Below are 19,995 nucleotides of genomic sequence, written 5' to 3'. Positions count from 1 at the left end.
GATGGGATTTGGCTATCAAAGCATCTCCCAATTTCTTTAATAATTTCTTCCCAGTAGCTTTGTATTGATGAGCATGACCAAAACATGTGGACATCATCGGCGCCTTCCCTCCCACACCGTTTACACCGGACCAATTCTCCTGAAAATAGTGATATTTTTTTTGGAGTATAGTATGTCCTTTGCAAGATTGACAATTGCGTCAGTCTACGGTATGTGCGGGATATTAAGTATTTTTTTTGTGTCTCTCAAGGTATCTACCCAAACCTGATCTTCTACAATTCCGATTTCCTCCACCCATTTCTCACTGACTCTATTGGAGAACCTGTGGTGCCTTTGTGTAACTATAATAGTGTATATTTTTTGAGTCTTAATTTTCCTCTTATTGAAGGTCCACATTAGTCTTATAATAGAAGGTAATCCATCCCACTCCGTAACCGACCCATTAAAAGAAGACCACCAATGGGCCAGTTGCACACAAGGGGGGATCTCATATTCTTCTCTTAAAGCTAAAAATGACCTTAGTTTACCATTTCTAATAATCTGGTGAACATGGATTACCCCCTTCTCTATCCAAGGACGTTCTATAATTTCGGGTGTATCTAGGTTTACATTTTTCCATATAGGGGAGAAGGGTAGAATACCATCAAGATCCCATAAAGATTTAATCTCACGCCACACTTGCACCATCAGGGATAGTGTGGGATACATTTTCCTTATAGACTGTCTGTCCCAGCTACCGGACTCTAAAGCTTCCATTATATTGAGTTTAAATGTATAATCCCCTGACCCAATCGTACTACCAGGAAGGTCTGCCAGATGGGAACAGTCCCAGGTCAGGATGTGCTTAATTTGTATTGTTAAAAAATAGGCTTTTATATCTGGGAGGGTAAAGCCCCTCTTTTCGTAGGGCAACATCATAACCTCCAACTTCAGACGTGGTTGCCTACCTCTCCATACTAACTCCCTAAAGAGTGATCCGAAAATTTTTTACTGGGATCCAGATAGGAGCTGCGGCTAATACATAGAGGAGTTTGGGGAGAAGTTGCATCTTAATAAGAGAAATTCTACCGAACAAATTAATGGGCAATTTTTTCCTCGTCTTGATCTTACTTCTGATATACCCTATCACTGGTATTATGTTAAGCTCCACGTATCTAGATATATCTATTGAGCATTTAATCCCGAGGTATTCTACCCATCCGTTTGCTTCAATAATCTTGAGTCCCCGAGGTATACACTTCTTCAAAGGGTCCACTGGCAGACATGCCGATTTCTGCCAATGAATGGCTAACCCAGAGGCCTTCCCAAATTCATCAAATATTGAAAAAACCCTTGGGATAGCCTCGTGGGCACCGAGAAATAGAAGGATGTCGTCCGCATAAAGCGAAATCTTTTCCTGGGTAACCCTTTGGTTAAATCCCTTGATATTTGAAGATTGGCGAATTTGACATGCCAGGGGTTCCAAGGCTATGGCGAACAATAAAGGGGAGAGGGGGTAACCCTGCCTAGAGCCTCGACCCAATTTCAGTTCCCTTGAGACCTCCCCGTTGACCAGGATCCTTGCTGAGGGGACCGAATACAAAGTTTTTATCAAATTTATAAACTTATCACCGAACCCCATTGTCTCCAAAGTTGCCCATAAATAGTCCCATTCTATGGTGTCAAATGCTTTAGAAGCGTCCAACATTAGGATGGTACATTCCCCCTGGATTGGCTGGGATCAGCTGAAGATTGAGAAACAGTCTCCTAAGATTGACCATCGTGGAACAGCCTGGCATAAATCCACGCTGGTCCGCGTGGACCACACTCCTGATACATCTCTTCAATCTTTCAGCCAATAGTTTGGCGAACAGTTTATTATCAGTGTTGATCAGGGAGATTGGCCGGTATGACTCGAGCTTATTACTATCTTTCACTGTTTTTAGAATCAATGTTATGAGGGCTTCCCTCATTGAAGGAGGAAGCTCCCTCTTGGTAATCGCATAATTCCATACTTCCAAAAGGTGATTTATCAATTCATGTTTATATAGCTCATAAAGTTCAAACGGTATCCCGCCCAATCCGGGGGAACTACCCCGAGCCGTGCACGAGAGGGTCTTCACTATTTCCTCATAGGTTATCGGGTCCTCCAAAGATGCTCTTTCCTCCACTGATAAACACGGTAAGGATATCTGCGAAAGGTATTTCCCTAACTGTTCTCCCGACATTGTACTCTTGGACTCAAAAAGTTCCTCATAATATTCTATAAAGGCCTTCTGAATGTCCTCCGGCCGATGCAGAATACCGCTACCTGACCCCTCTATAGATTTAATTATCACCCGTTTTTTTTCTTCTTTAATTAAGTTTGCTAGCATTCTCCCAGGCACATTGGCTTCTATGTACCCTTTTCTAGCATAAACACCCATTTTCTTATTTGCTTGAGCCTGGGTAAGATCCAAGAGTAGGTTTTGTGCTTCTTCCCAACTAACTCTATTTTGATCCGAGGGATCTGTCACGTATATTTTTCCTCAAGTGATTGTATTTTATTTTCCAAATCCTGTGTATCTTTCTGTGTAGCCTTCTTATACCTGTGAATTTGTGCTTTAAATATACCTCTAATGAAAGACTTTATTAGAGGAGAGGAGAGATGCCCTTATTAAACAAAAAAAATGTCATTAATTTGGTTTACCACCCAATCATTTTTCCCTAGTGTATCTATCCATGATTTTAAACCACCTCACATTTGTCTTTTTCCCCGAGCTAAAATTACATATTAGAGGTGCGTGATCAGAAACCCCTCTGATCCCATAGGTGCACATTGTGCAAAGGTTCAAAGTGCCGGCGTTAGTGAGTGCCATGTCTAAACGTGAAAAAACATTATGGGTTTTAGAAAAGTACGAAAAACCCCTTTTTTCTCTATTTAATTCCCACCATGCCTCGTACCAACCAAATGAATCCACCAAATTTTTGAAGATGTGAGGTTTGTGGCAAGTACGTTTAGCTGCACCTAGTTGGACTACATCCACCTCTAAGTCCAGAATTGTGTTAAAGTCCCCTATTAGCAGTGTGTATGCTCCCCCCATCTTTGTACAAAAGGTGCAGAATTCTATAATTATGCTTGGGGAGAATGGAGGTGGAATATATACACTACCAATAACCCATGATTTACCCTCTATAATACAGTGCACAAAAATATATTTCCCCTCGGAATCCACCTTTACTTGAATCTCCTGACACTCCAAATCCCTACGAAAAATTAGTGTTACCTCTCTCGAATATGAGGAAAAGTGGGAGTGATACATCCAGCCAATCCATTTTTTCTGAATTTTGACCGCTGACTCAGCGGTCAAATGGGTTTCCTGTGGTGCAATAACATTGGGTCGGTGTTTGTTAATCAAGTCGAAAACAGCGACTTTGTTCCTGGGGCCCAGCCCCCTAATATTCCACGACAGGACTTTCATTCAGTGTTCACAAATCGACCAATGTTATTGACTGGACGAACCACCCCAACCAGGAGCTGACCACCACTGAAACCATACCAATTCCATACAAAAACTCTATAGATAAGGCTTCCCCACCCCCACGTGCTGTGTCTATACTATTTATCTGATGGATAATGGTGAAGACGCGCTGCCCCTGTGGATCGTTCTCACTTGTATAATCTCTAACATTATCCACCAATGGGTTGAGCTCCCGGACGCTTATTCCCGGGGTCGTTCTCCACCGTTTGCTACTCTTAACCAAGATAGTAATATAACGCTCAATGTGACCGATTCACGAGCATCGTGCGCCATAAAATTATGAAAGTGTCTCAGGTCAAACAGAGGTCATAAACTTTTTTGTGGTAACCTGTAACATAGGGCGTGCGACAGGCATTGCATGTTAAATCTGGCACATGGTCCAGGGGTCTGGAGAGTCATCTTCTTATGATTGTGGGATGGGGTCTGGAGAATCATCTTATTATGATTGTGGGGTGGGGTCTGGAGAATCATCTTATTATGATTGTGGGATGGGGTCTGGAGAGTAATCTTATTATGATTGTGGGATGGGGTCTGGATTATCATCTTATTATGATTGTGGGATGGGGTCTGGAGAATCATCTTATTATGATTGTGGGATGGGGTCTGGAGAGTCATCTTCTTATGATTGTGGGATGGGGTCTGGAGAATCATCTTTTTATGATTGTGGGATGGGGTCTGGACAATCATCTTCTTATGATTGTGGGTTGGGCTCTGGAGAATCATCTTATTATGATTGTGGGATGGGGTCTGGAGAATCATCTTATTAAGATTGTGGGTTGGGGTCTGGAGAATCATCTTATTATGATTGTGGGATGGGGTCTGGAGAATCATCTTCTTATGATTGTGGGATGGGGTCTGGAGAATCATCTTATTAAGATTGTGGGTTGGGGTCTGGAAAATCATCTTATTATGATTGTGGGGTGGGGTCTGGACAATCATCTTATTATGATTGTGGGATGGGGTCTGGAGAATCATCTTCTTCTGATTGTGGGATGGGGTCTGGAGAATCATCTTATTATGATTGTGGGGTGGGGTCCGGAGAATCATCTTCTTATGATTGTGGGATGGGGTCTGGAGAATCATCTTATTATGATTGTGGGGTGGGGTCCGGAGAATCATCTTATTATGATTGTGGGATGGGGTCTGGAAAATCATCTTATTATGATTGTGGGGTGGGGTCTGGAGAATCATCTTATTATGATTGTGGGGTGGGGTCCGGAGAATCATCTTCTTATGATTGTGGGATGGGGTCTGGAGAATAATTTTATTATGATTGTGGGTTGGGGTCTGGAGAATCATCTTATTATGATTGTGGGATGGGGTCTGGAGAATCATCTTATTATGATTGTGGGTTGGGGTCTGGAGAATCATCTTATTATGATTGTGGGATGGGGTCTGGAGAATCATCTTATTATGATTGTGGGTTGGGGTCTGGAGAATCATTTTATTATGATTGTGGGGTGGGGTCTGGAGAATCATCTTATTATGATTGTGGGTTGGGGTCTGGAGAATCATTTTATTATGATTGTGGGATGGGGTCTGGAGAATCATCTTATTATGATTGTGGGATGGGGTCTGGAGAATCATCTTATTATGATTGTGGGTTGGGGTCTGGAGAATCATTTTATTATGATTGTGGGGTGGGGTCTGGAGAATCATCTTATTATGATTGTGGGATGGGGTCTGGAGAATCATCTTATTATGATTGTGGGATGGGGTCTGGAGAATAATCTTATTATGATTGTTGGTTGGGGTCTGGAGAGTCATCTTCTTATGATTGTGGGATGGGGTCCGGAGAATCATCTTCGTATGATCGTGGGATGGGGTCTGGAGAATCATCTTATTATGATTGTGGGATGGGGTCTGGAGAATCATCTTATTATGATTGTGGGATGGGGTCTGGAGAATCATCTTATTATGATTGTGGGATGGGGTCTGGTGAGTCATCTTATTATGATTGTGGGATGGGGTCTGGAGAATCATCTTCTTATGATTGTGGGATGGGGTCTGGAGAATCATCTTATTATGATTATGGGATGGGGTCCGGAGAGTAATCTTATTATGATTGTGGGATGGGGTCTGGAGAATCATCTTCTTATGATTGTGGGGTGGGGTCTGGAGAAACATCTTATTATGATTGTGGGATGGGGTCTGGAGAGTCATCTTATTATGACTGTGGGATGGGGTCTGGAGAATCATCTTCATATGATTGTGGGATGGGGTCTAGAGAATCATCTTATTATGATTGTAGGATGGGGTCCGGAGAGTAATCTTATTATGATTGTGGGATGGGGTCTGGAGAATCATCTTATTATGATTGTGGGTTGGGCTCTGGAGAGTCATCTTCTTATGATTGTGGGATGGGGTCTGGAGAGTCATCTTATTATGATTGTGGGATGGGGTCTGGAGAATCATCTTATTATGATTGTGGGATGGGGTCTGGAGATTCATCTTATTATGATTGTGGGATGGGGTCTGGAGAGTCATCTTATTATTATTGTGGGATGGGGTCTGGAGAATCATCTTATTATGACTGTGGGATGGGGTCTGGAGAATCATCTTATTATGATTGTGGGATGGGGTCTGGAGAATCATCTTATTATGATTGTGGGATGGGGTCCGGAGAGTAATCTTATTATGATTGTGGGATGGGGTCTGGAGAATCATCTTCTTATGATTGTGGGGTGGGGTCTGGAGAAACATCTTATTATGATTGTGGGATGGGGTCTGGAGACTCATCTTATTATGATTGTGGGATGGGGTCTGGAGAGTCATCTTCTTATGATAGTGGGATGGGGTCTGGAGAATCATCTTATTATGATTGTGGGGTGGGGTCTGGAGAATCATCTTATTATGATTGTTGTTTGGGGTCTGGAGAGTCATCTTCTTATGATTGTGGGATGGGGTCCGGAGAATCATCTTCTTATGATTGTGGGATGGGGTATGGAGAATAATCTTATTATGATTGTGGGTTGGGGTCTGGAGAATCATCTTATTATGATTGTGGGATGGGGTCTGGAGAATCATCTTATTATGATTGTGGGGTGGGGTCTGGAGAATCATCTTATTATGATTGTGGGATGGGGTCTGGAGAATCATCTTATTATGATTGTGGGTTGGGGATAGGAGAATCATCTTATTATGATTGTGGGGTGGGTTCTGGAGAATCATCTTATTATGATCGTTGGGTGGGGTCTGGAGAATCATCTTATTATGATTGTGGGGTGGGGTCTGGAGAATCATCTTCATATGATTGTGGGATGGTGTCTGGAGAGTCATCTTATTATGATTGTGGGATGGGGTCTGGAGAATCATCTTCTTATGATTGTGGGGTGGGGTCTGGAGAAACATCTTATTATGATTGTGGGATGGGGTCTGAAGAGTCATCTTATTATGATTGTGGGTTGGGGTCTGGAGAGTCATCTTATTATGATTGTGGGATGGGGTCTGGAGAATCATCTTATTATGATTGTGGGATGGGGTCTGAAGAATCATCTTATTATGATTGTGGGGTGGGGTCTGGAGAGTCATCTTATTATGATTGTGGGATGGGGTCTGGAGAATCATCTTATTATGATTGTGGGGTGGGGTCTGGAGAATCATCTTATTATGATTGTGGGGTGGGGTCTGGAGAATCATCTTCTTATGATTGTGGGGTGGGGTCTGGAGAATCATCTTATTATGATTGTGGGTTGGGGTCTGGAGAGTCATCTTCTTATGATTGTGGGGTGGGGTCTGGAGAATCATCTTATTATGATTGTGGGTTGGGGTCTGGAGAGTCATCTTCATATGATTGTGGGATGGGGTCTGGAGAGTCATCTTATTATGATTGTGGGATGGGGTCTGGAGAATCATCTTCTTATGATTGTGGGGTGGGGTCTGGAGAAACATCTTCATATGATTGTGGGATGGTGTCTGGAGAGTCATCTTATTATGATTGTGGGATGTGGTCTGGAGAATCATCTTCTTATGATTGTGGGGTGGGGTCTGGAGAAACATCTTATTATGATTGTGGGATGGGGTCTGAAGAGTCATCTTATTATGATTGTGGGTTGGGGTCTGGAGAGTCATCTTATTATGATTGTGGGATGGGGTCTGGAGAATCATCTTATTATGATTGTGGGATGGGGTCTGAAGAATCATCTTATTATGATTGTGGGGTGGGGTCTGGGGAGTCATCTTATTATGATTGTGGGATGGGGTCTGGAGAATCATCTTATTATGATTGTGGGTTGGGGTCTGGAGAATCATCTTATTATGATTGTGGGTTGGGGTCTGGAGAATCATCTTATTATGATTGTGGGTTGGGCTCTGGAGAGTCATCTTCTTATGATTGTGGGATGGGGTCTGGAGAGTCATCTTATTATGATTGTGGGGTGGGGTCTGGAGAATCATCTTATTATGATTGTGGGATGGGGTCTGGAGAGTCATCTTATTATGATTGTGGGATGGGGTCTGGAGAATCATCTTATTATGATTGTGGGATGGGGTCTAGAGAATCATCTTATTATGATTGTAGGATGGGGTCCGGAGAGTAATCTTATTATGATTGTGGGATGGGGTCTGGAGAATCATCTTATTATGATTGTGGGTTGGGGTCTGGAGAATCATCTTATTATGATTGTGGGTTGGGCTCTGGAGAGTCATCTTCTTATGATTGTGGGATGGGGTCTGGAGAGTCATCTTATTATGATTGTGGGATGGGGTCTGGAGAATCATCTTATTATGATTGTGGGATGGGGTCTGGAGATTCATCTTATTATGATTGTGGGATGGGGTCTGGAGAGTCATCTTATTATTATTGTGGGATGGGGTCTGGAGAATCATCTTATTATGATTGTGGGATGGGGTCTAGAGAATCATCTTATTATGATTGTGGGATGGGGTCCAGAGAGTAATCTTATTATGATTGTGGGATGGGGTCTGGAGAATCATCTTATTATGATTGTGAGATGGGGTCTGGAGAATCATCTTATTATGATTGTGGGATGGGGTCTGGAGAATCATCTTATTATGATTGTGGGATGGGGTCTGGAGAGTCATCTTATTATGATTGTGGGATGGGGTCTGGAGAATCATCTTATTATGATTGTGGGATGGGGTCTGGACAATCATCTTATTATGATTGTGGGATGGGGTCTGGAGAATCATCTTATTATGATTGTGGGATAGGGTCTGGAGAATCATCTTATTATGATTGTGGGATGGGGTCTGGACAATCATCTTATTATGATTGTGGGATGGGGTCTGGAGAATCATCTTATTATGACTGTGGGATGGGGTCTGGAGAATCATCTTATTATGATTGTGGGTTGGGGTCTGGAGAGTCATCTTCTTATGATTGTGGGATGGGGTCTGGAGAGTCATCTTATTATGATTGTGGGATGGGGTCTAGAGAATCATCTTATTATGATTGTGGGATGGGGTCCGGAGAGTAATCTTATTATGATTGTGGGATGGGGTCTGGAGTATCATCTTATTATGATTGTGGGATGGGGTCTGGAGAATCATCTTATTATGATTGTGGGATGGGGTCTGGAGAATCATCTTATTATGATTGTGGGATGGGGTCTGGAGAGTCATCTTATTATGATTGTGGGATGGGGTCTGGAGAATCATCTTATTATGATTGTGGGATGGGGTCTGGACAATCATCTTATTATGATTGTGGGATGGGGTCTGGAGAATCATCTTATTATGATTGTGGGATGGGGTCTGGAGAATCATCTTATTATGATTGTGGGATGGGGTCTGGAGAATCATCTTATTATGATTGTGGGATGGGGTCTGGAGAATCATCTTATTATGACTGTGGGATGGGGTCTGGAGAATCATCTTATTATGATTGTGGGTTGGGGTCTGGAGAGTCATCTTCTTATGATTGTGGGATGGGGTCTGGAGAGTCATCTTATTATGATTGTGGGATGGGGTCTGGAGAATCATCTTATTATGATTGTGGGATGGGGTCTGGAGAATCATCTTATTATGATTGTGGGATGGGGTCTGGAGAATCATCTTATTATGATTGTGGGATGGGGTCTGGAGAATCATCTTATTATGATTGTGGGATGGGGTCTAGAGAATCATCTTATTATGATTGTGGGATGGGGTCCGGAGAGTAATCTTATTATGATTGTGGGATGGGGTCTGGAGTATCATCTTATTATGATTGTGGGATGGGGTCTGGAGAATCATCTTATTATGATTGTGGGATGGGGTCTGGAGAATCATCTTATTATGATTGTGGGATGGGGACTGGAGAATCATCTTATTATGATTGTGGGATGGGGTCTGGAGAATCATCTTATTATGATTGTGGGATGGGGTCTGGAGAGTCATCTTATTATGATTGTGGGATGGGGTCTGGAGAATCATCTTATTATGATTGTGGGATGGGGTCTGGAGAATCATCTTATTATGATTGTGGGATGGGGTCTGGAGAGTCATCTTATTATGATTGTGGGATGGGGTCTGGAGAATCATCTTATTATGATTGTGGGATGGGGTCTGGAGAATCATCTTATTATGACTGTGGGATGGGGTCTGGAGAATCATCTTATTATGATTGTGGGTTGGGGTCTGGAGAGTCATCTTCTTATGATTGTGGGATGGGGTCTGGAGAGTCATCTTATTATGATTGTGGGATGGGGTCTGGAGAATCATCTTATTATGATTGTGGGATGGGGTCTGGAGAATCATCTTATTATGATTGTGGGATGGGGTCTGGAGAATCATCTTCTTATGATTGTGGGATGGGGTCTGGAGAGTCATCTTATTATGATTGTGGGATGGGGTCTGGAGAATCATCTTATTATGATTGTGGGATGGGGTCTGGAGAGTCATCTTATTATGATTGTGGGATGGGGTCTGGAGAGTCATCTTCTTTTGATTGTGGGATGGGGTCTGGAGAATAATTTTATTATGATTGTGGGTTGGGGTCTGGAGAATCATCTTATTATGATTGTGGGATGGGGTCTGAAAAATCATCTTATTGTGATTGTGGGATGGGGTCTGGAGAATCATCTTATTATGAATGTGGGATGGGGTCAGTTGACTCATTTTGTTAGCATTATTCGGTTTGGAAATAATCTTCTCTTACATTGCCTTTTTCATGTACACCCTTACCCACCATGTATCTGGCTTAGAGAGTTTAGTGCATGGATCTCCCACTATAAATCTATATGAATGTCTGACAATTTATCAAAGATTTCTATTAGAGATGAGCGAACACTAAAATGCTCGGGTACTCGTTATTCGAGACGAACTTTTCCCGATGCTCGAGTGCTCGTCTCGAATAACGAACCCCATTGAAGTCAATGGGAGACTCGAGCATTTTTCAAGGGGACCAAGGCTCTGCACAGGGAAGCTTGGCCAAACACCTGGGAACCTCAGAAAAGGATGGAAACACCACGGAAATGGACAGGAAACAGCAGGGGCAGCATGCATGGATGCCTCTGAGGCTGCTTAAACGCACCATTATGCCAAAATTATGGGCAACAGCATGGCCATGACAGAGTGACAGAATGAAGCTAGATAGTATCTAAAACATGCAATAATTGACCCTGACACTATAGGGGACGGCATGCAGAGGCAGCGGCAGCAGGCTAGAGAGTGTCATGGCGACATACCCTAAATGGACTCAGGCTTCAAACCAATGGGTGGCAGAGAGGAACCAAAGGAGGTGAGCAAGAAGTGCTCAAATAATATCGGTACATGATAAAAGTTTGCCAGTATATTTTGTGGATTACACAGCAGGGTGGCGACAAAGTTAACATGGAAGCCATGAAAACAACCCAAAATTCTGCCTGACACAGCTCGTTTGATAAGGGGACCATGTATGGAGGCAGTGAACTAGTAGTAGATTAAAGGTGCTGCAGTTAAAACTATGTTAGTTGGATCTTGGCATGGAGCTGGCGCTCCGCTGCCAGACGAGCTTTCGCCAATCCAAGCCCCTGTCTCTAGGCTACTCCCCAAACAGCACTTTTGTATAAGATCAAGTGTAGTAGCGTTCTTATAAGTTTAGGATATGCCGGGTGAGGGGAATGTAAACAGATGCGCAAGAAGCGCATGATGCGCATGGAGCTGGCGCTCCGCTGCCAGGCGAGCTTTCGCAAATCCAAGCCCCTGTCTCTAGGCTACTCCCCAAACAGCACTTTTGTATAAGATCAAGTGTAGTAGCGTTCTTATAAGTTTAGGATATGGCGGGTGAGGGAAATGTAAACAGATGCGCAAGAAGCGCTGAAATAATATCCCTAAATGGTAAAAGTTTGCAAGTATATTTTGTGGATTACACAGCAGGGTGGCGACAAAGTTAACAACTTTGATGTGGAATGCCCTGTAATAGCTCTTGGGCGGTGTGCCTTTTATCGCCTAGGCTCAGCAGTTTCAGCACCGCCTGCTGTCGCTTAGCGACGGCACTGCTGCTGTGCCTAGAGCTACCGACTGATGGCGCCATGCCCACGGATGGTAATTCGGAGGAGGAGGAGGTGGAGGAGGGGTGGGAGGAGGCATAGTAGGCCTGAAACACCTGGACCGAGGTAGGCCCCGCAATTCTCTGCGTCGGCAGTATATGACCAGCCCCAGGGTCAGACTCGGTCCCAGCCTGCACCAAGTTAAGTGTAGTAGCGTTCTTATAAGTTTGGGATATGGCGGGTTAGGGGAATGTAAACAGATGCGCAAGAAGCGCATGATGCGCATGGAGCTGGCGTTCTGCTGCCAGGCGAGCTTTCGCCAATCCAAGCCCCTGTCTCTAGGCTACTCCCCAAACAGCACTTCTAAGAACCTTTTGTATAAGATCAAGTGTAGTAGCGTTCTTATAAGTTTAGGATATGCCGGGTGAGGGGAATGTAAACAGATGCGCAAGAAGCGCTGAAATAATATCCCTAAATGGTAAAAGTTTGCCAGTATATTTTGTGGATAACACAGCAGGGTGGCGACAAAGTTAACAACTTTGATGTGGAATCCATGAAAACAACCCAAATTTCTGCCTGACACACCTCGTTTGATAAAGGGACGATGTATGGAGGCAGCTATATGGACGACTTTTGGAGGTAGCAATGGAGACAACGTGTGGAGGCTGCTATGGAGACAATTTAATTTGGATAGTGCCTGTATGTGGCAGTCCCAAACATTTTTCAAACCAGAGGAGCAGGTAGGTGGCCCTCCAGTAAAATGGAATAGATTGAGTGCCTGTATGTGGCAGTCCCAAAAATTGTTCAAACCAGAGGAGCAGGTAGGTGGCCCTCCAGTAAAATGGAATAGATTGAGTGCCTGTATGTGGCAGTCCCAAAAATTGTTCAAACCAGAGGAGCAGGTAGGTGGCCCTCCAGTAAAATGGAATAGATTGAGTGCCTGTATGTGGCAGTCCCAAAAATTCTTCAAACCAGAGGAGCAGGTAGGTGGCCCTCCAGTAAAATGGAATAGATTGAGTGCCTGTATGTGGCAGTCCCAAAAATTGTTCAAACCAGAGGAGCAGGTAGGTGGCCCTCCAGTAAAATGGAATAGATTGAGTGCCTGTATGTGGCAGTCCCAAAAATTCTTCAAACCAGAGGAGCAGGTAGGTGGCCCTCCAGTAAAATGGAATAGATTGAGTGCCTGTATGTGGCAGTCCCAAAAATTCTTCAAACCAGAGGAGCAGGTAGGTGGCCCTCCAGTAAAATGGAATAGATTGAGTGCCTGTATGTGGCAGTCCCAAAAATTGTTCAAACCAGAGGACCGGGTAGGTGGCCCTCCAGAAAAATGGAATAGATTGAGTGCCTGTATGTGGCACTCACAAAAATTGTTTCAAACAGAGGACCGGGTAGGTGGCCCTCCAGAAAAATTAAATGCATGAAGTATAGCAAGAGCCAGTGGGCCCTGTCAAAAAATAGCCATTTTCCTCTGCTTTACTGTACAAAGAGAAGGAGAAGGAGGAAAATGAGGAGGAGGAGGAGGAGTGGATCAATTATTCAGGTTGAGCTTCCTTCACCTGGTGGAGATTGGAAATTCTGAGAAATCCAGCCTTTATTCATTTTAATAAGCGTCAGCCTGTCAGCGCTGTCAGTCGACAGGCGTGTACGCTTATCGGTGATGATGCCACCAGCTGCACTGAAAACCCGCTCGGACAAGACGCTAGCGGCAGGGCAGGCAAGAACCTCCAAGGCGTACAGCGCCAGTTCGTGCCACATGTCCAGCTTTGAAACCCAGTAGTTGTAGGGAGCTGTGTGATCATTTAGGACGATGGTATGGTCAGCTACGTACTCCCTCACCATCTTTCTGTAAAGATCAGCCCTACTCTGCCGAGACTGGGGACAGGTGACAGTGTCTTGCTGGGGTGACATAAAGCTGGCAAAAGCCTTGTAAAGCGTACCCTTGCCAGTGCTGGACAAGCTGCCTGCTCGCCTACTCTCCCTCGCTACTTGTCCCGCAGAACTACGCACTCTGCCGCTAGCGCTGTCAGAAGGGAAATACTGTTTCAGCTTGTGCACCAGGGCCTGCTGGTATTCATGCATTCTCACACTCCTTTCCTCTGCAGGGATGAGAGTGGCAAGATTTTGCTTGTACCGTGGGTCCAGGAGAGTGAACACCCAGTAATCGGTGCTGGAATAAATTCTTTGAACGCGAGGGTCACGGGATAGGCAGCCTAGCATGAAATCTGCCATATGCGCCAGAGTACCAACGCGTAAGAATTCACTCCCCTCACTGGCCTGACTGTCCATTTCCTCCTCCTCCAACTCCTCCAACTCCTCTTCTTCTGCCCATACACGCTGAACAGTGAAGGACTCAACAATGGTCCCCTCTTGTGTCTCGCCAACATTCTCCTCCTCTTCCTCCTCATCCTCCTCCACCTCCACCTCCTCCGATATGCGCTGAGAAACAGACCTCAGGGTGCTTTGGCTATCAACAAGGGAATATTCTTCCCCCGTCTCTTGTGACGAGCGCAAAGCTTCCGACTTCATGCTGACCAGAGAGTTTTTCAACAGGCCAAGCAGCGGGATGGTGAGGCTGATGATGGCGGCATCGCCACTGACCATCTGTGTTGACTCCTCAAAGTTACTCAGCACCTGACAGATATCAGACATCCACGTCCACTCCTCATTGTAGACTTGAGGAAGCTGACTGACCTGACTACCAGTTCTGGTGGAAGTTGACATCTGGCAGTCTACAATCGCTCTGCGCTGCTGGTAAACTCTGGATAACATGGTCAGTGTTGAATTCCACCTCGTGGGCACGTCGCACAACAGTCGGTGAGCGGGCAGTTGGAGGCGGCGCTGCGCTGCCCTGAGAGTGGCAGCATCTGGGCTGGACTTCCTGAAATGCGCACAGATGCGGCGCACCTTCGTGAGCAAATCAGACAGATTGGGGTATGTCTTGAGGAAACGCTGCACTATCAGATTTAACACATGGGCCAGGCATGGCACATGTGTCAGTCTGCCGAGTTGCAGAGCCGCCACCAGGTTACGGCCGTTGTCACACACAACCATTCCCGGCTTGAGGTTCAGCGGTGCCAGCCACAGATCAGTCTGCGCCGTGATGCCCTGTAATAGCTCTTGGGCGGTGTGCCTTTTGTCGCCTAGGCTCAGCAGTTTGAGCACCGCCTGCTGTCGCTTAGCGACGGCACTGCTGCTGTGCCTAGAGCTACCGACTGATGGCGCCGTGCCCACGGATGGTAGTTCGGAGGAGGAGGTGGAGGAGGGGTGGGAGGAGGAGGAGGCATAGTAGGCCTGAAACACCTGGACCGAGGTAGGCCCCGCAATCCTCGGCGTCGGCAGTATATGAGCAGCCCCAGGGTCAGTCTCGGTCCCAGCCTCCACCAAGTTAACCCAATGTGCCGTCAGCGATATATAGTGGCCCTGCCCGGCAGCACTCGTCCACGTGTCCGTGGTCAGGTGGACCTTGTCAGAAACGGCGTTGGTCAGGGCACGGATGATGTTGTCTGACACGTGCTGGTGCAGGGCTGGGACGGCACATCGGGAAAAGTAGTGGCGGCTGGGGACCGAATACCGAGGGGCGGCCGCCGCCATGAGGTTGCGAAAGGCCTCGGTCTCTACTAGCCTATAGGGCAGCATCTCCAGGCTAAGCAATCTGGAGATGTGCACATTAAGGGCTTGGGCGTGCGGGTGGGTTGCACTATATTTGCGTTTCCGCTCCAGCGTCTGGGGTATGGAGAGCTGAACGCTGGTGGATGCTGTGGAGGATCGTGGAGGCGACGATGGGGTTTTTGTGGCAGGGTCCTGGGCAGGGGGCTGACTAGCAGCTGACACAGGGGAAGGAGCAGTGGTGTGCACGGCCGGAGGTGAACGGGCTTGTTGCCACTGAGTGGGGTGCTTAGCATTCATATGCCTGCGCATACTGGTGGTAGTTAAGCTAGTAGTGGTGGAACCCCTGCTGAGCCTGGTTGGGCAAATGTTGCACACCACAGTCCGTCGGTCATCCGGTGTTTCCTTAAAGAACCTCCACACTTCTGAAGATCTAGCCCTCGCCGCAAGAGCCCTCGCCACGGGAGCTTCACTAGTTGACAGTGGCGCTGATGCACCAGCTCTGGCCCTGCCTCTCCGTCTGGCCCCACCACTGCCTCTTCCAACCTGTTCAGGTCGAGGACTCTCCTCCGTCTCAGAAGCACTGTGTTCACCCGGCCTCTCAACCCAGCTTGGGTCTGTCACCTCATCATCCTCCGATCCCTCAGTCTGCTCCCCCCTCGGACTTCCTGCCCTGACAACAACTTCCCCACTGTCTGACAACCGTGTCTCCTCATCGTCGGACACCTCTTTACACACTTCCACTACGTCAAGAAGGTCATCATCACCCACAGACTGTGACTGGTGGAAAACCTGGGCATCGGAAAATTGCTCAGCAGCAACCGGACAAGTGGTTTGTGACTGTGGGAAGGGTCCAGAAAACAGTTCCTCAGAGTATGCCGGTTCAAATGGCAAATTTTCCTGGGAGGGGGCAGACTGGGGGGGAGGAGGCTGAGGTGCAGGAGCTGGAGGAGTGGGGATTTCGGTGACATGGGTGGACTGCGTGGAAGACTGACTGGTGGTGGACAAATTGCTCGAAGCATTGTCAGCAATCCACGACATCACCTGTTCGCACTGTTCTGGCCTCAACAGTGCTCTACCACGAGTCCCAGTAACTTCAGACATGAACCTAGGGAGTGTAGCTCTGCGGCGTTCCCCTGCTCCCTCATCAGCAGGTGGTGTCTCACCCCACCCAGGACCACGGCCTCTGACCCCTGCAGTAGTTGGACGCCCACGTCCCCGCCCTCGTCCTCTACCCCTAGCCCTGGGGTTAAACATTTTTAAAATGAGAGTTGTAACTTTTTTTTTTTTTTTACTTTTTTTTTTTTTTTTTTTGTGTTTTTTTGTGTTTTTTGTTTTTTTTTGTGTTTTTTGTTTTTTTTTGAGTTTTTAGAACCAAACAATCCTATCCTATTGCTATGGCTATTTTCTAGCCAAGTATCAAAGGAAGCACACTACTATGCCAGATGAGATGACACTGAGTTATTGCCTAATAGAAATCCAACCCCTACTGAATTTTGCCACTTCAGCCTTTGCTATGGATATGTGCGCCACTAAGCGCAGAACACAGCGGTCGCAAGTCTCACTACAAATTGCTCAGAATTGGCAAGTACATGCACTGCAGAAACTACAGCCACCAGCAGATCAACCAGAAATCAAATATATAGAACGCTACTGTAGGCTTCAAGAAGCTATTTGTATTCTCCTATGGCTATTTTCTAGCCAAGTATCAAAGGAAGCACACTACTATGCCAGATGAGATGACACTGAGTTAGTGCCTAATAGAAATCCAACCCCTACTGAATTTTCCCACTTCAGCCTTTGCTATGGATATGTGCGCCACTAAGCGCAGAACACAGCGGTCGCAAGTCTCACTACAAATTGCTCAGAATTGGCAAGTACATGCACTGCAGAAACTAAAGCCACCAGCAGATCAACCAGAAATCAAATATATAGAACGCTACTGTAGGCTTCAAGAAGCTGTTTGTATTCTCCTATGGCTATTTTCTAGCCAAGTATCAAAGGAAGCACACTACTATGCCAGATGAGATGACACTGAGTTAGTGCCTAATAGAAATCCAACCCCTACTGAATTTTCCCACTTCGGTCTTTGCTATGGATATGTGTGCCACTAAGAGCTAAACACAACGGTAGCAAGTCCCCCTGCTAATTCCTCACAAAATGGTAAAAGATGCAAATTAAAATAAAAAAAGTAGAACGTTATTGTAGCCCTAAGAAGGGCTGTTGGGTTCTTTGAGAATCACTCCTGCCTAACAGTAAGCTAATAGAACACCCTAACGCTTTCCCTGACCAGCAGCAGCTCTCTCCCTAGCGGCATCCAGAGACAGAATGATCCGAGCAGCGCGGCCAGCGGCTAGTCTATCCCAGGGTCACCTGATCTGGCCAGCCAACCACTGCTATCGACGTGTAAGGGTACCACGTCATGCTGGGTGGAGTGCAGAGTCTCCTGGCTTGTGATTGGCTCTGTTTCTGGCCGCCAAAAAGCAAAACGGCGGGAGCTGCCATTTTCTCGAGCGGGCAAAGTATTCGTCCGAGCAACGAGCAGTTTCGAGTACCCTAATGCTCGACCGAGCATCAAGCTCGGACGAGCATGTTCGCTCATCTCTAATTTCTATAATAACCCTTGGATATGTGGGGTTGTCATCTCTTAGTGGGCAATGTTTCCATAGATCTCCTGCGGTAGAAGATCTTCATCGCTTTGAGGTCTAATAATAGACTGGTGATTTCTTTCTCAGTCATTCTCTTTCTTCTGCTGATGGTGATGGAGCAGGAGAGACTTATACATCTGATACATTCTGGGACAATTATCAATTATCAAATATTACATAATACAATATTTATGGTAACATATGAAGTTTTGAAGAATTTTTTGAAATGTGGTCGTATCTTCTACTGTCCATAGTTGTGTAGACTCCTCACCAAGCGACAGTAAGCCTAGAAGAACCTTGACAATAGCCATATATGAATGGGAACAGTATCCGGTGACCCAGGGTATCTTTCTATTTAAGACGTTGCAGCAGTCGGGACACAAGGTCTACGACTCTACAGAAGACTCTTGCATCAGCTCTGTTTGTAAAGTATTTGGTGTAGGTCCTCACTCTGCAGAGTTTAGAGTATGGAATGATTTCCATATTGCCCCTCCTGTGATGATGGTACAGAATCTGATATGGAGGACATTTGCATGGTTTATGATTTCCTCCCGCATTGGTCAGAGCTTGTGTCCTCAATATTGGGAAGAAACAGAGATCATGTCCAGGACAGCACACCGGCTTCTTAGTAAGACAGACTCCTCCAGCCGGGATGATTGCCACTCTGAAAGTTTTCCAGATCATTGTTATCACATTCTCATGTATCGTGGAAATTATTCTCAGCTCCTCCGTAATCATCATTTACATCATTGAATGGAAGAAGAACCAACAACTTGGTGTCACTGATAAAATCTTCATTTTCATGGCCATCAATAACCTTCTCCTCCAATGTTGCACTAACATGAATTGTCTCATTTATCTCTTCTGGTTTTACCAGATGATTACAAAACAATATTTTCTTTTCTTCGCCTTGAATCTCTGTTTTATCTATGACAATGTCTGGCACACGGCTTGGCTCTCGCTTCACTATTGCCTGAAGCTGGTGAACCCTTCCCATTGGGTCTTCGTTCGGATGAAGAAGTGGATGTCCTCTTCCATTGTGTCGATGCTCATAGCGACCTCAATTGTTATGTTTCTAATTAACCTTCCATATGGCTGGACAGCAAGGCTGGAGATCCTTCTAAACAAGACGACCACCAGGTCCTACAATTATGACATCATTTTTGATAGAGGAATCATGGTGTATAACATCATCATTGGCTGCTGCATCCCCTTCCTTGTGGCTTTCATCTGCATTGGGCTCAGTGTGTGGTCTCTGGTGAACCATATCTGGAGGATGAGACGCCATTCTGCCCAGTCTAGATCTTCTCCTCAGCTACAGGGTCATGTAAGAGCAATTGTGACCATGATCATCCAAATGCTTCTCAATTTACTCCTGTATCTTTCTGTCATCGGTTTATTTATGACTTCATCTAATTCCGATGAGATTTTTGTGGTCATCCTTTGGAGCAGCATCATGATTTGTCCTTGTGCTCAAACCCTGACAATAATCCTGAGAAATCCAAAATTAAAGAACCAAATGACTCAGTCAATAAGTCAATGTTCTCAGAGACTATTTTCAAACATCCACCAATCTTCATAAGGCAGTGGACTTACCTTTTGCTCTTTGTTGTTCTCAAATTCCATTACTCTTCCTAATGTTTTCCACAGCTTTTATCATTGTATGAGATTTTGTAGAATTTAGGGTGGAAGGGTTTAGACATTTGGTAGATGTGTCTGCAAAGTCTATTGTGTCAAATAAAAATTGTCTTTAGATGGTTGACTCATGGATTTGTCACAAAAATGTCGCTTTAAGTAACCATCCATAAGAAATAAATCCTGAATATTCCA

The 19,995-nt window shown here is 45.4% G+C and overlaps 1 protein-coding gene across 1 annotated transcript; it reads left to right on the top strand.

The window, feature by feature from the left end:
- Nucleotides 1-18,817: 18,817 nt before the first annotated feature.
- On the top strand, nt 18,818-19,747 carry LOC140075564 (taste receptor type 2 member 40-like). Its single transcript, XM_072121646.1, has one exon. It carries the CDS (start codon nt 18,818-18,820, stop codon nt 19,745-19,747), a length of 930 nt encoding a protein of 309 aa, XP_071977747.1.
- The last annotated feature ends 248 nt before the right edge of the window (nt 19,748-19,995 follow it).

The sequence above is a fragment of the Engystomops pustulosus genome, chromosome 8 (genome assembly GCF_040894005.1).
Source record: "Engystomops pustulosus chromosome 8, aEngPut4.maternal, whole genome shotgun sequence".
In the NCBI taxonomy this organism is placed as follows: domain Eukaryota; kingdom Metazoa; phylum Chordata; class Amphibia; order Anura; family Leptodactylidae; genus Engystomops; species Engystomops pustulosus.
Note: the sequence above shows the minus strand (reverse complement) of the source record. Positions and strands in the feature narration are given on the sequence as shown.

Bases quoted from the DNA above. Each gene is read 5' to 3' on its own strand.
- LOC140075564 (XM_072121646.1), top strand. From the start codon at position 18,818: ATGATTGCCACTCTGAAAGTTTTCCAGATCATTGTTATCACATTCTCA.